Source organism: Austrofundulus limnaeus, unplaced genomic scaffold (genome assembly GCF_001266775.1).
Source record: "Austrofundulus limnaeus strain Quisiro unplaced genomic scaffold, Austrofundulus_limnaeus-1.0 Scaffold168, whole genome shotgun sequence".
Classification (NCBI taxonomy): domain Eukaryota; kingdom Metazoa; phylum Chordata; class Actinopteri; order Cyprinodontiformes; family Rivulidae; genus Austrofundulus; species Austrofundulus limnaeus.
Window position 1 is genome coordinate 834,714 of NW_013952570.1, and position 17,655 is coordinate 852,368.

At 38.2% G+C, this 17,655-nt stretch overlaps 2 protein-coding genes across 3 annotated transcripts; one reads left to right on the forward strand and one right to left on the reverse strand.

The window, feature by feature from the left end:
• Window positions 1-76: 76 nt before the first annotated feature.
• LOC106523879 (uncharacterized) lies at window positions 77-14,471 on the forward strand. 2 transcript variants are annotated; one of them, XM_014017451.1, is made up of 13 exons: window positions 77-752; window positions 2,490-2,645; window positions 3,960-4,075; window positions 4,362-4,533; window positions 4,620-4,738; window positions 4,848-6,369; window positions 8,577-8,752; window positions 10,389-10,459; window positions 11,237-11,349; window positions 11,483-11,663; window positions 12,619-12,766; window positions 12,890-12,959; window positions 13,510-14,471. In XM_014017451.1, the coding sequence occupies exons 1-13, from the start codon at window positions 227-229 to the stop codon at window positions 13,539-13,541; spliced, it is 3,402 nt and encodes a 1,133-aa protein (XP_013872905.1). In that variant the 5' UTR covers window positions 77-226; the 3' UTR covers window positions 13,542-14,471. The 2 variants fall into 2 exon arrangements, with proteins under 2 accessions (XP_013872905.1, XP_013872906.1); XM_014017452.1 differs by having other exon boundaries at window positions 6,114-6,369.
• Window positions 13,565-16,628, reverse strand: cd9r (CD9 molecule related; the record flags this gene model as incomplete). The annotated part of the gene is given in 2 exon segments (XM_014017455.1): window positions 13,565-16,213; window positions 16,545-16,628. Coding segments are annotated over 2 exon segments (288 nt in total), but the record flags the coding sequence as incomplete, so codon positions are not given.
• Between the last annotated feature and the right edge of the window lie 1,027 nt (window positions 16,629-17,655).

Sequence of the window (17,655 nt, forward strand, 5' to 3'; positions counted from 1 at the left end):
TGTGTGTGTGTGTGTGTGTGTGTGTGTATGTGTGTGTGTGTGTGTGTGTGCCTGGATAGTTGGAAGAAACTTAATCAGCTGCGCAATAGCCTGTCACCTACTGCGCATGCGCGGCTAATTAGGGCCAATTAGTGAACAGGTGTGCTGGCAGGAAGTCTACAAAAATACCAGCTTACAGTCATTCGGTCCCAGTGTTTTGGTGAAAAGAGGAAGACTCGTGTTGGCGATGCATTTGAAACAAAAAGCGTACAGCTTCGGCCTTATTTCCACCATCATCACAATAACGTTATATTTTTCAGCAGGGGGGTGTGAGCCGACAGCTGCCTCCGTCCACCCAGCCTCTCCCTCGGTTCTCTATGATGCCGGGAGCAGCTTTGTGACGACGGAGATCCACATTCAGCCCCCCGTCAGCCCGGCCAGGCGGTTACACCYCGGCTCAAAGCCCGGAGACAAAACGTCCGGTAATCTTCTTCTCCAGACTGAAACCTTCAAAAACATGGTGGAGCTGAAGAGAGACGCCCCCGAACCGAGACTCAAACCCAGAATGSTGTCTTCAAGGAAAACGAGCTCAAAAGCTCGCTTCAAACGAAGACAAACCGAGAGAAAGAGGCCGTTTACCTCTCAAGGCCTCCTGAACGGAACCTGCAGTCTGGGCCACATTGAACACACAGTTCCCGGCAAGTTTTATATCAATGGTCAGTTTGGACCGAACCTCAAAAATCTAGGCTACGATTTGGATTCTGATGGTCCAGGTGAGCCTCCTTCAGTCTGTCTAGGTTCCCTAACTATGCTCTGATACCTCTTGGTTATAAGAAGTTTCACCTCTTTTAAAAACAGAAATGTAATAATTCTGAGTTTAGTGAAAGTTTTTGTTTATTGTGACGTGCAGTTGAGTTGGTTAAAGGGACATTTCAGACATTTTGAAGTGGAGTTCTGGGGGAAAGTTGTGAACAAACAGTATCTGCTACAGCTGGCTCTGACCTTGGGTTAGAAAAATGCTTGGACTCTGAACAGATAAGTGGATTGCTGCCATCTGAAAAATGCAAGTTATCTTAGTCTTATTTTACTTGCATGCAATGAAAGCACTTGTTGCGAAAAATGCAATAATAAAAGGGGGAGAGTCCACTGAAGAGTCAGGGTAATGTCTGTTTGGACTCATTTCTGTTTTTATTGTGTATATTTCTATTTATTGCTGCTGAATGTATCTGTCTGCGCGTCCCGTTTCCAAATGTTGACGTTTTTGACAAGAGTTCAGTAAAAGTTGGTATTGAGGAAATGGTGAAAAACTTAAAACATTGTCAAGCAAATGTGTAAAAGTAAAAGTTTAATTTTAACTAACGTTCTTTCACAGCATCGTACCATCATTTTACGCCTTTCTTCTTTTTCTTGTCTTTGCCGTTAAAGAAAAAAGTCAGTCTGGGAAGCAGTACCTGATTCTTGACTCCTCATTCTCATTACTTGGTTCTTTGACTGATTTAATGGCTGCAAATTATTTGACKATTTCAAAAATGACAAAACTATAGTTTTAACTCCATTATCACATCTTGATGGTTCATATAAAGGTTATTCCAAACCAATGTCAATTACTTATTTAATATTTATCTGTGGTAATCTGGCTGAAGGGCCATTTAGTATTATACAGTATTTCTGATTAAATAATTGTGCAATTAAATAGGGATTAAATTACTAAATAGTTGGGTCATTTTGAGTGTCTTGGTGGTTAATAGTTGGTATTTATTATTTGTAGCCTCAGTCAGAACAGAGCAGAAAGACCTCAGACAGGACTTAGATGAATGACTGCTCAGTTTGGTGACTATTATTGCATTTTTTATGCATAAAAAACTTACTGATGAAAGTATCACTGGTGTTTAAGAACTCTACATTAATMAACTTCTGCATTTTTGCAGACAGTGTTTGTTTTTATCTAACTGAATGATGTGTTACCATGAAAATGTGGATGTGCTGAGGCASCTGAGTGCGTCAGTCCTTTGGACTTATTTCCAGTATATAAGAGCTGAGTAAACATGACGATGGTAAAATCTGATTTTTAAATGAGTCTGCTCAGACAAGCTGTTATAAGCTTGTCAATAATGTCTGAGCAGAAGCACTTACAAAACAGATTTTCACTTTTAAAACAATTCAAAGGTTATTGCTTTATGCATTATGAAATTCCAGTCAAAGTGCTCCATGTATTAGAAGTGCKACCGCTAACTGCTGCAGATATTTGTTTATGTAAAAGACCACATGTGATCCGTCAAATCAAACTGAGGATTGCCATACAAAATTCAATTCTTGCAACATTTTAATCAATGCACTACAGCCACCTATTTCTCCACATACCACTTTGTGACATCAGTTCGATGTGATGCCACATGTGTGTACATTGTTTTTTTTTTTTTTTTACAGAATCCCTGCTGACAGTGGCAGCGCCAGCTTCACTTTCATAAAAACAGATTTACTCAAACTGATATTTATTTGTTTTTCTCCAGTCCAGGGCCAGGGAAACCAGGTGAGGAGCAGAGGTCAGCAGTCCAGCGGCTCACATGAGAGCTGGCAGAGATTAGAGCCCACAGTGGAGTGTGGAGAAAACGCCATGATCCTCACCGTCAGGAGGAAACGGGCAACGCAGCTGGTGCTGGATCAAGGTCAGGTTACATCCTGTTGATGCGCTCTCCAGTTTTAGAGTTTTGCCATCCTTTTTTTTATTGTAGAGACTTTTTTAAAGCTGTTTCAGCCTTTATACTCAAGCGTTCTGATCTCTTTTCATCACTTGAGATGTAAAAATTAGGAGGAAGTAACTGGAGTTTAAAGTGTCTGTGACAAGCATATCCTTCAAATTCAAAACCTCTTTATATTTAAGAAACTTTGCATAAAACACGATTTTACCCATTTTGCCACATAATTAGAATATTCTTCTGAACTTGGCTCAACTAAAGTGAAACAGGAAGTGACATCAAAGGGGAACTCTTTAAGAAAAGAAACTCCCTGGTCTTTGTTTATTGAAACAAGTGTTTGAACTATTCTTTTTATTTGTGTTTCTCTAATAGTGACTCAGAATTATCTAAAACACCAAACTCTTCTCTACAGTCTGTGCTATCATTGTAGCAATGCTCTGTTTACAATCACATTCCCCTTTTGACATCACTTTCTGTTACTTCACTTGCAAATATCTCCACTGTTCATCTCAGCAGTGCAAATGTTTCTTTGCAGTATGTTGTTAATGTTGTTTTTCCAAAAAATGCACTCATGTTTGTTACAAAAAAATGAATGTCACAGGCACTTTGTAACGGCTTTTCCAAAATGAGACATTCTGGATTTAGAGTAGCTAGTAAGTGTAAAAATGCCCCCACCCCAGAGTTTTTAGATTAGTATTAACTAAAAATGGATTGCTTTGGCAATTAAACCTGAAAAATGAACAAATTTCAAAAATCTATACAAACATGCTACCAGGAGCATGTYTTTGAAATGTCAAATCGAACATAATCTGTTATATCTTACTGCTCTAAACATTATACTAGACTTTATACTTGCATTAGTTTATTTTCTGACTGTTTCTGCTTGAGCAACATAACTGAGTTAACTAAGCTAAAGTTGTATACATTGAAATTGTATACAATTGTATACACATTAAAAGTGGTCAGGTCACCATCTTAAAACAGGACAGCTTATTAAAAAAAGAGCATCAAGCTCTAATTTTTTACCATTTAATTTTCTGTACATTTGCTAAATGTTTCACTCTTTGTGACATGAACATGAACTAAATGTAGCCCCAGCATGTCACAGTGGAGTATGGATAAAACTGTTGTTCTGAACATTTAATAAAACTTAAAATGTATGTGTAAAATTAAAAAGCATCTAGATAATTTTATTCACATAGTTCATGAAGAATGTAATCGAAATTTGATTTTTAAACTGTTTTCTTTTTCCATCGAATTAAAATGATGTTTATTGTGTCCTAGTGAACGGGTCATCGTTGCTGTTCCAGCTCCCTCCTCGCTGTGGTTACTTTATTCAAATTACTCCAAAAGACTTCAGTCTGAAGGCTCAGTACGATGCCTGCCACGTCACTCAGGAGGTGCGGACACTCCTTTTACCAGTATAATTGTCTATTTAACAAGCCACTTTCTCAAAATCACATTTAAACCTTACTGGACTAATTTAACTTCCATTGTCTGATTTCCAGTTCTAAAGCCTGTTTTTGGTAAATGTGGTTAGCTGACTCATATTTTGAATGAAATGACTCAGTACACACTCATATTTGGAGGAGTGTTGGACTTTCTCAGCTGACCTATGAGTGTAATACTTCCTACTGAAGGAGTCAATCAGTCATTTTAATAAATATGTTAAATCCGTTCATTCAGGACGGCAGCCATGTTTTGCCTCTGCTGTGGAGGGGGATTCCTGTCAAGGTGTCCTGTCCAGTCTCTAAGAACAAGCGTCCAGGTGAGGGGCCATTATTCCTCTGCTGCTCCTCTCTGGGTATGGCTCTCAAACTACGAGGACCCTCTGCTGACAAGGAGCCTCATGTAAATGGTAAACTTTCCAATAATACAGGGGAAACACTATTTACCTCATATTTTGTCTTTTTAAAATTAAGTATCATGTTTTTGATTCTCTAGTGAGAGGAGAATGGACTCCTTTATCACTGTTGGCCAATCAGTGCGGCTACACTGTAAAAAAACGAGATGAAGACATTTTAATCTTTGTTCCGTTTGACACCTGTGGTGTCACAGCGAAGGTAAACTTACAAAACATTTACATGAAACAGACTTAAGATCTACTGTTCTGCTGTAGAACTGAATGTGGTTTTTAAAACATACAATGAAATTTTTTTTTTCATTTTTTAGGATGGAAATAGCATACTTTCACTTAAACTAAGAAAGGAAACCTTTATATTGACTTGTCCTATCCAACCCCTTGAAAAACTTCCAGTTACCCATCAGCCTCTCACAGACAACCCTAGTTTTGCCAAGAGAGTTGCAGATCCCAAGCTAAAATCTGTAGGACCTTTACTGTGGATCCCACCATTTTACCTGGCCCCACCTAACTATCCTCACCCTACGTATCCTCAGCCCAAAGGGCATGATTCTTATAACCCTTTTGCACCTATGGCTCCTGGCGTTGCTTTTAGTCCACAGCCAAAAAACCAGGACTATTACTACGATCAAATTCCTCCTCAGGAGACCTTGAAACCCTACAGAACCCACAGGCCTCTTTCATCTAAAGATCAAACAAAGAACTCTGGCCGAGTTTATAAAAATAAACAAAATCGTAAAGCTTCTGATTCAAACGTCTTGGGGAACAGTGCAGCTACCACAGGTTTTCAGGTTGATTTTCAGCAACCTCCAGGTCACGAYTTCAGTCCACATTACCACTACTACCATCTCCCCAAAATCCCTCTTCCTGGAACTCCTCAGGATCCAGGTGCATCTGAAAGATTAACATCCTCGACTAGTTCTCAAAACCACCAGCTTTCTTCATTGCCCCCCAATGTCAGTCAGTTTAAAGATGCTTCAAACAAGATGTCTCCATTAATCATCCCTTCTCCCCACATTTTCCCAACACGTTCCAAAGTGTCATCACTTTCTGCTTCTTACCCTCTACAGCCTTTTCCTTACTATTTCCTCTACCAGCCAGATGTTGGGAAAAGTGAGGCTAAAAGATTGGTTCTTTTACATCCTCATGTGGCTGCAAAAACAAATCCAAATCCCCAAATGTATAATACAAAGATGGATAAATCTGATGTGTCGAAGCTACAAGACGGTAGCAGTGGGAGACTGTTTGCCCCTGTGACTCCTGTGGTTTGGTCTCCAGTACCTCAGAGTTCTTCCCACAAACCAGATCCTCTTTCAGTTCCTTCTCTGGAAAAACCTTTTATCCCAGCTCCAGGATTTACCCACAACGCTGATCCTTACAAGTACTACTATAACAACTATCTGACATATGTGCCTGAGGCTTTGCGTGAAAAACACAACCTTGGTGCTCAGATTACGCCCCGAGCTGCAGCATCTTCTTCAGTTAAACCGTCCAATCGCAATCACACTCCACGCACAGAGTCTATGAATGATATTCAGAAAAGGCTACTGCATTACTATTCCCTTTATCTGCCTCAGCTGGTCAAACGCAACCAGAAGCTACATCATCAAGATGGCAAAAAGACAAAGAAAGCCTCTACAAAGTTTGCATCTCAACTTTCTCAACCCTTTGACTTCGGTGAAACCCAGCAAACTGCTTCCAGTGTCCCTTTGTCAATGTATGACCCCCCTCAAAGTCTTTACTCCTACTTTGTCACTCGGCAAAGTCCATCCGAACCGTCAGAGCAACATGGTGGAAAAAGAGTAAAAGTCAATCTGGATAAAGAAATGAAAGGTAAAGGATCACATTAGGAGTCACGTTTCTCTGCTTACAGTCTTTTACTATTTAAATTTAGCAGAACATAATCTCAATAATACAGTCTTTACCAGATTTTAAGATTATTCTAATCTAACCTGTAGTGCATAAAATATACATAACAGATTCCATCATGTCATTAAACACAAATAAGGCCAAAATAATGAAGTGTGTGGAAAATTAAAGTACATTTTGTGATTTGGTATTTTGTAGAACCACCTTAAGCAGTAATGTCATTTCTGTATGACTATTAGGTTTTAAAGGRAATTTGGCCCATTCTTGTTTAGTACATTTCTCCAATCCTTTGAGGTTTTCCAACATTTGCTTCTGCACAGCTTTTTAAGATCCCACCACTGCATGTAAGTTAGGTTTAGACTTTGGATCATTGCAACATCTTGATTCTTTCTCTATGCTTGGTTCAAATGGCAAGATTTTAAAACTCAGTTGATTTTCAAAACCTGAGAGCTTACACATGACAATAAAAATCACAGCGGGAACAGGTTTGGTCCTACAGTGGGTGGTGTACAGCCACATTGCAAAGAACACACCTCACACGAACAGATTTCACTCACCAACATTCAGATGTCAGGCAGGAAATTTCACAAGACCTCTCAAGATCAAACTTGAGTTCAGAGAAATAAACATTGGAGACCAGGAAGAAGTGATGGTTATAATTTGGGCTATTTTTAACGTAGAAAAACAAAACAAAAAGATGTCTAATCGATTTCAACTAGACTTTCTGGTGCACCATGGAAGTTGTTTTGGATTCCCCTCCATGTTTGTTACCACACTTTCTCACTGGCAACATCCACAGGCTGCGAGCTCATTTGTCCTCTGAACACCACACATTCTGGGATATCAGGCAAAGACAATCCAACATGTTGAATATCCTCATTTTATGGTCGGAGCGGTCCCAACATCCTTCAGAATCTACTAGATCACTCCTAACAAACCACACGCAGTAGGAAGATCTAACATTAGTTTTAGAGTCATCACAGTAATTGGAGCGTCCTTAAGATTGTCAGAAGGGCAAAATTGGGCCAAAATCAGCACAGTTACCTTGCAATGTGAACCCGGAATTAGCTCTTTTTGTTGAATCGTGACCCAATTTCAACCAATCTTAAGCTGTCAGATGGCCTCACATTTGACTCCAGAATACTTTAGTCTACAGAGTAGTTCATGTTGACTCAGTAACTGCAGAGTGTCCAGATCCTGTGGCTGCAAAACAAGCCCAAATCATTACTACTCCACTGCTGTGCTTAATGGTTGGTGTGAAGTGTTTGCAACAAAATGTTTGGTTTTCTCCAATGATGGTGCTGTGGAATATTGAGTATTTCTACTTCACTCATCTGTCCTAAGGACTTTGTTCCAGATATTTGTGGTTCATTCAGATTTAACTTTGCAAAAAAAATCATGCTATTTTTAGATAGGGATTTTTTGCAGCCCTTTTCAAACAATCCATACTTTTTTGATTTTTTTTTTTTTAATTGTACTGCCATGAACTTTAGCATTTATCCTGTTGTCTGAAGCATTTAGTCTGAAAAGTTCTCGAGGTTTGATTCAAATTGTAGAACCAGATCTTTTATACTTGGAAAAACAAGAATTGAGAGGCTGGATATTTTTTCTATGTAAGAGGATTTCTTATTTACCTGAAATGACATGTTTTTCATAAGAGAAATGTCTTAAAGAGAACCACAAGGGGGCATGAAGTTTTGACTAGTCTTTTGCTAAAAAGGTATCTGCCTAAGCCAAAACATCCGATACCTCCATAATGTTAATCTGAAAAAAAAAAAAAAAACCCTGCAGCATCTAAAGAGCAAACCCAAGCTTTTAAAATGTGACTTGTTTAGCCAGTGTTTCTGTTTAACTTGCTTTATACACTTGGATCATGTTAAAGGTAATCCATACACTCCTGTTGCCCCGCCCTGTAGTGTTGGACTCGTTTCAGATGCTGACTGTAGTGTTTTTATTTGGGCTGCTTTTTTTCCCCACTGCGTAGTGCCAAGCTCTCCCCATCTAATCTTGATACGTGTCTGAAACCTAGAAATCGTCTGTAACGCTAATCTGATCATTTATTCACACACTTCAAAGCTAGAACCCAAGTTGCAATTAGGAGTTTACATTTTTTCATTGTTAAACTCAAAGCTGCATAATTCATTAATAATGTTTTGTATCTGAGTTAACAGATGGGACAGCAGGACAGGTTTTTGACTTTGCTCTTCCTGACTCGGTGGCAGACCCCTCAGCGGTCCCTCCTGCTCTGTCCTCTGGGGACAGTAAAAGGTCCTGCAGGCTGAAAAAGCTGATGTCTCATCCTGACGTCTACATTGTTCCCTTGAATGGCTGTGGTGTCAATAAACGCGTAAGTCTTGTTTTGTTGTGCGAACAGCGTTAGAACTCACATCTCATGTTATCCTTTAAAACGAGTACAGTTTAAGATGAGAGGTACTGCAATTTATCTAAAAACTACCATTTTTTGTAATATCTTGTCAGGGGTGTGCGTATGCTTTGAGTTCAACCTGAACCTGAGGTCTGTACTATTAATCAGGAAAGCATGAGTGTTATTAGTGAGGTTTTGTTCCCTTCTTACTGTAAAAACTTTCAATATGTTGGAAGCCACAGCTGCTCAGAGTTAGACACCTCTGAACCTACTAAGAAAAGGCACATGTGTAATACTGGTTAAAATTGTCTCACTTTCTCAGCTTAACATTTTTATGACAGATTCAATTTTTATTTATTCCCTATGAATGTCCAAAACATGTTTGTTTATAAAAATCAAGTTTTTGTGTCCTCAGGATATTTTACTCAAATTGCTTCATTTATCACCTGGTGGTAAAGGCAAACGGTCTTTGCCTTTTGTTTTGTTTTTCAGTGGTGTTGGAGAAATATAATGAACCACTGCACGAATTTTCATGAAACTTTCAGAAAGTAATGATTTAATGAACCTCTATAGCTGATTACCTTTTTGAGTCTACACAGTTCATAATGGCTTCCACAGCTGGCTATCCTTCTGAAACACAAAAAATGGCTGACTCAGACCGTTATTATATGAGCACGGATTTTACAATGTTTTTGCTTAAAACTCTGAATCGTTCATCTTCATTTTTTAATGCAAAAATGGTCATTTTAATAGTTGGGTGTTGAATTTGAAATCTGATAAAATGCTCTTGCATTGCAGCAAAATTCTCCTCCTGCGTTCCATGGTTAGTTAGTAGTTTATTTCTTTTATGTACTCATGATATATTTATCTTGTTTTTTTTCCCCTGCCAGTCGTTCATGCATCATTAGTGATTGGTTCATTAATTCTAGCTCTGTCAGATTTACGTTTGTTAAGCCAGATAACAACTGTGGATATGTTTAACCTCCTCATAATGGAACCTGGTTTGTAGTATAGTGGAAAAAGTTTAGTGACAATAACAGCCTGCATGAATGGAATAGATCAGGTAAATGACACATCATTGTCTGTTGGTATATACCAAAATACTGAGTGACAAGATGATTTCCTGCCTACAAGAACTTTGTAAAACATTTAGTATGAAGAAAATATGGTCAAATGTTGATGACTTTACAAGCATGCTTTATATTAAGTCACTACACAGAGAGGATGAATACAACTTCCTCTGCATGTAACTGCAAGTCCCTGAATATTTCTACAGAAATATTTTCATTGGTATTCATGTTGAAGGTCACGAGTTAAAAATGTTAACATTCAAAAAGGAGAAACTATTTTAGATTGTTTAAAAAAACCTGTTAGAACATTTAGTTCCTGGAGTTTTATTTGACTTTATAGTTTTTCAGTTTGAGAAAATAATCCTTTTTACTTTATTTATTTTGTTTAACATGATGTATTATTTGACATTTGTGTTATGCATGGATTTGTTTACTTTATTGCACTGCAGACAGGTAAATCTAAAATATCTTTTTATTTTTCTGACCTCACAGCTGACTTGAAGTGAATTTGGGTATTGGGTAATATCTTGTTTTCTTTATTTGATCAGAAGATGGTTAATCTGTTGGATGTCCAAGGTATCAAGTCACACAAAGATGACAGTTTTTACTCTCCTGGAAGGTATGTTGGTTTTGCTTATATTTAACCTTTTTATGTAGTTAAATATGAACTTTTTATTTTGATAAGTAATGTTATCACAGTTACTGCTGGTAAACCCTTCATGATAACTTGTTAATGCCAGCATGTAACTGGACAATACTGCCTGACAAATACACATAAGTCTTCTAAAAACAGAAAAAATAAAATGTAGTGATATTATTAGTAATAATAACAATAATTGCTGAACAGAGGTTGCTGAGATTTGCTGAAAGCGCTGAAACAGAGTTGTTAAAGCCAAAAGTAGCCAAACAAGAGAACAATATTTTTGAAGGAGTTTAAAACGCGTCTGAGAAATTCATTGCGATCTTTTAAATAGTTAAATATTTAGAAAAGTATAAATGTTACAAAAACCAAGTTTTGCATCGATTTCCTGAATGAGCTGAAAAATGGATGAATGGCTGAAACGTCAGCGTTTGTTTGTGAACACAGTCTTTTAGCAAAATAGTTTTAGAACCACAGGACAGATTTTATTGAAACTCTGATGGTAATCATTGATTTACATTTTGCACCTCGTTAATAAGATGGCCATTGTAGCTAATAATAAATATCATCAAACACACAAATGCCTCAAACTCCATCAGTTTTACAGGTTTTGATCTAAGGTTTTATGCAGTAGTAATAAAATCTCAGATTTATAGTACACTGCTTTGCAAAGCCTGTAAAAATGTCAAAGTACACCATAAATATTTAGAAACTGCAGAGGATTCCCAGCTCAGTGTATTTTTAACGTGTCTGCAGGTCGATGGTAGGATGTGGTTCCTCCCCAGATTTTCCAGGTAAACTGAGGTTCCACATGAAGGATCGACGTCGACCTTCCTCTGCGGTCTCTGTTATTCTGAGAATTGCAACAGGTCACTTTTATTTCCCTCCTTTTTAAATGTCTGACATTTATGCACAATTTTTGAAAAGCAAGCCAATATTTGAGCACCAGCTTTAGTTTTCTTCACCTCGATCAGAAGAGATTTGTTTTCTTCCTTGTTGTAGACGAGTCCTTCAGCAGCTTCTACCCTAAAGCTCACCTTCCTCTCAGCCTCATGCAGAATAAACCKGTTTATGTGGAGCTGAAGCTGCTGGAGCCCTCAGAGCCCAGYATGGTGCTGCTGGTTCACTCCTGCCTGGCTTACACACCAAACCCAGATGGCAGCTGGATGCGTTTTTATGACAGGTATGTTCACAACTGAACAAGTTGGATTTCATTTTGTGGTATTGTAAATGAAAAACGGCAGTGTTGCAGCAGTAGTCCTTGAACTACCTAATAATGTTTGAGCTGTCTCATATTTGGCATTTGTATTTTTTGACCGCAGTTGTTTCAGTCGTACATTTTTACACACTTCAGAAAGAATGTTTACTTTGTTTTTGCCTTTTGATATCTTTGATTGTACAAACTTGTCAATGTAGGTAATTTTGTGACTGTTGTTTTGAAATCTAAATGTAGGAGTAATAAGGTGGCCACATCATAACCTTGTTCCAAAGCTTATATTCACATTACATTAGGGCCAACACAGATTATTTTGACATCTGTCTAATCAATCATCGATATGTGCTTTTTTGTTGTTCGTTTTTTTTTTTGGGAAGGTGGGGGGGCCCTGACTCTTGAAGCCAATTCAGCTTTTCCTTTCACTATTTACTCACTGTGAGACAAACGTTCAAAGGCAAATACAGCTAAATTAGACKGTTACAATGCATCAAAGGTTGAAAACCTACCCTTGTTGTTGGCCTCAGCCTCACTGCCAGGGAGGGAGCGGCAGTGCAGGCAGTGATCTCAAGGCATGRCCACTGAATGCACTAATGAATCTGCAAACTCCTGCATATATCAGCCAATACAAGAAAAACCCACCAATATCAGTCGACCTAGTATCAATCCAGGAGAGTGTGGTACAAACATGTACACATCCATATTTATATTAATTGATTTTACCAGTAAAAGTTCAAGGAGTGTGACTAAAATTGAGTTTTGTAAATGTTACTCTCATTAAAATTAATCGTTTAAGGTTTATAATCTCGTTTTTTTCCTCTGATTAACTCAAAACTACTGTTTTAATGCAGCTTCAAGACTCAGATTTTCTGTATGTTCTTGATGACGTTCAAATTGATGGGCTGTCATTGTATGTGGTGTTCAGTTGCAGCAGCCAGGGCATTTCGCAGCTGCTTCCTTCCTCCGACTCTGGACACATCCGGAGGATTAAAATTAACAGCCTCCCCTCCCTCCCCTCCAAACGGTTCCCATACAGGACTSAAGTTGGACACTGGAACCCGGAAGATCCAGAGGTGTGTGTGTGTGTGTGAGAGAGACGAGTTAACTCCTCTTAGAACAAGCTGCTGTCAGGTTGAAGTTGAATATTGAAGATGACTCATCATATTGGAAAAACTTTTTTTCTTTTCCCAACACAGATCCACATTTTATGCCTGACAGAAGTATGCTCAACTGTTCATAGTGACTGCAGAGTCAGGTGTGGCAAAGGTGAGCTCTAAAATTAGGATGTTTGGAAGTTTCTATTTTTTAGAAATGTATAAGAACCAACACAATACTTTTTAGAGTCAAACTTGTCTAACAGCTAATGTGACTGCAGCCAATAAAGTGGGTTACAGCCATCTTAAAATAACTATTCTCTTTTATAGACACTTAAATTTTCATCACAACTGTCACTTTTGTATAATATTTTTAAATATTTGTGGTAGCAGCAGTTGGCTAGCTGTAGCTCTTTAGGAATTTTTTTTAAATAATGTAGCAGGAATAACAGTGTAAAGATGAACTGATGGTAGTAGAAAGGTTAAAAGTGCATTGACATAAAACGATTCCGATCTTAAAGTTTATCAAGGTTTCAAGACTGTAAAACCCACTTTGGGGGTGGATCTGATCACCCAAGCCAGTCTTGGTTTAATGTGGTCTGAGTGAAACCACTACCAGAGTGGATTCAGAAACAACTCCAGTCTGGAATCACTGTTAAAAATTAAAATGTAAAATTCTTGAGTCTTGTTTCACGTCCATGTGTTTTCTACTTTTCTCACAGGTCCAAACAGTGATGCAAAGGCAATGAAATAAAGAAACTTTTACACAACTGTGGYGTGTTTTTATTATTTTTATGAAAACAAGCACAAGTGTACTCTTCCACTAAATATTTAGCTCTAAAACTATAAAGCAGTGCAGTAGTCATGGATGCACAGTACAAAACAAGGCAAAAGCAGTCAAAGGCATTCGGCTTGAACTTTTAGTTGGTCACAAACAATTACAACAAAAACTGTTTTTTCAGACTAGTTTTAACACAGTGGACTCAGCTTACAACACTAATTCAAAACCTTTATTTCAAACTTAACGTTTTACWTTTTGACACATCCTGCGCCCCTCAGCATAACTGAAACAAAATGGAATGAACTTTCTACAAAGTAAAGTAGCAGGTGTGAAGGGCACGTTTTGTTCCAGGTCACAAATTAAAAATCTTCGCCCACAGAAGAAAACACAAAGATTTGAATTCTAGTAACATGCTTCCTTTTTATCTTTTCACAGTGATTTTGTTAGTGACTCAGCAAGTTCTTTGTGTATGATAACGTAAAAAGAACAAATGTGGCAAAACTCCAAGCACTGAAAGCTGTCTATGCATGCAGCAGAAGAGTAAATATGATCATGTAAAACAGGCTTGTGGAACTAAAAAAATGCTGCTCCTGTTTGCGTCTTATTAATGAAACGAAAAGATGAACATTTTAGGCTCATTGGATGGCTGTGATGTATGTTTTTACACAAATTGGTCGCTAACAACTTTAATCATCAGTTTAGGTGCAATTTAAAACAAAAGTAAACACTGATCTGCTGTTTGGATTTCCAGCGATGGTCTTTGGGGCAGAGGAGGATGAGGAGGACAAAAGTCCTTTTTTTTCTGCTTTTTCTTAGTACACAGCTGAATAGTAAGAGGCCATCGCCTGATGGACTGACTTCAGCTGCTTCAGGAGGATAATGGCGCAGACCAGAGCAGTAATCTGTCATGCAAAGAGAGGTGGGGGGGGGGATAGAATGAAACGCTGTGAAGAACTTGCTTCCCGTCTTTATCACCACATTAATATGTTTGAGTGAAAGAAGCTACAGTTTTCAGCCTGTGCTACTAATCTGCATGCAAGCCAACTAAAAAACTTCAGAAAATGAAATGAACAGGATCAGCGATTAGTAAGGGATGCACCAATACCACCGTTTTCCCCCAAAGCACAAGTACTTCTGTCTGAGTAATAATAGATGCTATTATTTACAATTTGTTTGAAAATTAGAGGAGTGAGCTTCAAGTTTTCATGTCAAACTGAGTCAGGACATCGTCTTTTCCAAACGCACCCACTGTTGAACAGTGAGATCGTCGGGAAGCTTGTGCATTCCCAAAGGTTCTGCGCATCCTGTTGGGAGTTCCTTAATTTGCATGTTGAGCTGCTGCTCAGTATCTTTGAGGCAGGAGTAAGATAAAGCCAAATATTAAAAACATCTACTTCCTGTCCAGCTGCCACTCTTCTCTGCCTGAAGGAACTTGTTCATCACCAGCTGAAGTTTGAGTAACACACAGGCTATTCTCAACCTTTTTGAACTCTGCACTTTTTTTTAAAAAATTGCTTACATTAGAAGCAATAGAATTTATCCCTCCAACAACTTTGAGCGTAATTCAGACTTTTTGTTTGGGGTGTAACGATACATTGATCCACAAAATTGGTGAAATGATCAATAATTCGATTACATCAAGGCAAAATGAAAACGTCCATATCGTTGTCATATGCTTGATGTGGACCGATATGTTCATCTAGCACAATGATTGTTGCATGAGCATATGTCATATCTAATCTGTTGTAGACTATTGAACTGAATGGAAATCATATGACAGACTTTGTGCTAGAGATGTTGTCTTAAGAAAACTGGTGAGTTCTACACCTACTCTTCATCAGCATTGGTCACTTTGAAATGCCTCCACCTGCCTGACTACACAAGATGTGATCCCGCTGCTGCAAGTGGTATTGGAACAGTTGTGAGTACAAGCACACACATGGCATCAGACCAATGCCTACGACTGGTATTGGTGAATCCCTAATAAGTATATTTTTGAAGGATAAAATCCAACCCCGTTTCACGAACRTTGAAAAATAAAAATGTCAATTTTAGAACAGCAGCTACTTTCTAATTAACCAGAGAAAAAACAGTGTGAAAAATTTACTGATGCTGAAACTGAGACTCTAAAGCTAAAAGAAGCAGTCTAAGTGTGATGACGCACATTTCAAGAGATGGGTATTTTTTGCTGATTCAGCATTCACACAGTGAAGTAGGAGTATAGTGACTGAAACAGTTTATCATATTTACCAGATATTGAGCATGGAGAAAACTCAACGTTTGTCCCATTTTTTTATTGTTTTAAGAATAATTATTTTTTAGGGTGGATTTTCCCTTTTTAAAATGTGAACTTCCATCACCTTGTTGAGATATTCTAATTACTTGCTTATGTTGGAATATTATAAAATGAAATAACAGGGCGCACAAACACTGATGAGCACTCATGCTTGAGCYGCTGGGATGTTGACCACTGAAAGGGGTGTGAAGACCACCGGGTCCTGATCAGGGTGGGAGCTGGCGACGTGCTGAAATGGCTGCGGGGGAACCAGGCCGGGGGTGTTCTGAGTCAGGACAATGTACTGAGGAGATGAGGCGGACTGACGAATGCTTGCACTGAGCACCGCGCTGCAAATCAGAGCTAGGATCTTTGGGAAGCAATGATTGGGGGGAAATAAGAGAAGATGTGTAAAAAAACAAAGGGAGCAGTGGGAGGAAGGTGATGTAAATGTCAAAGACTGAAGTTCGCGATCAGACTGCACAGCAGGCTTGTTAGTTCTCCCATATAGCTGTGAAACAGTTGATCTCCACACACCTCTTGAATTTGTCAGATTGTACTGGTTGATGGTGCACTTCATGCTAAAGCTCCTGCATTGAGCTCATTTTGGTTGACTGGTTTTTTGAATTGCATTCTTGCCTACCCTTTTTCGAATGTACCTTGAACTGTCTGTTCTAAATAAATGTACAGAACTGGCTTACCAAAAGAGCTCCTGTTCCAACGAAGATACCCAACACCAGAGACGCCTTACTGTCGAAGATGCTTATGATGGTCAAAGGACAATTCTGTGGGAAGACAGAGGAAGCTGTGAGATCTTTTACCACCTTTACCTGGACTTTATTAGGACTGCAAAGGGGCAGAAAGTTTTTATGGGAAGTTAGGTTGGGAAATGTCGGAAATATTTCGAAATGGAAACTTTTCAATTGGCTAAATCAAACCAAGTCTATTCAAACATTTTGTTTTTATAGATGAGTTTGGCCCTACATTAATGAAAGTAATGGACTAATTTGCTTATGACAGTGTCACAAACATTACAAACCAAAATTTTACAGAATCACGAATTTTATCATTTTTGTTTTTTTTTTCTTGTTTTTGTCATTTTCACATAAAATCCATAAATTGCATATAAAAATAAGACTTTTTACATTTTACCACTTCCAGCTGTGCCTACATGTCCAGCTGACACTGTTTTTTTTAATATATATAAAATCTGTTTGTTTTGTTCAAGATTATTCTAAATCTATATTTTCCCCAACTTTACTTAAAATTCCTGTTTAGGGTCACATTCAGTGGTTTAAGTTCTAGGTTTAGTCCCATGTATTCTCATGGAAATGTCCARTTTTGCAAATTCCAGGTATTGATCCCTAGAATTTATTTAACATTGCTGATTTTCACAGGTAGAAATATAAGTCAGATGGGTACCAAAACCCGATATTTTTTTCAGCCCCGGTGCCTTCTAATCAGTGATGGGCACCAGTCCGCTAAAGCGCAAATCTGCTAATTGTGGACCTAAATATGTCAATTGCGCTTTAGCGGTTTTACTAATGTTTATAATTCATAAGCGGATATGCGCTTTCTAAAATTAAAATGCAGGACTGCTAATAATTAACTACCAGTAAGGAACGTCATCTGACATTACAGTAAAGAAATTCCCTTAAAGAGTTTATTTTCTTGAACAGCAGAGAGGTCTTGGTGTTAGTGACAAACACCATGACAAAACACAGTATTGCAACAGCGCCCTCTCAGATGAATGATAAATTAATACAAAGCTTTATCCTGTGACTAACTGTTCTGCGTTACGGTTCTGAAATT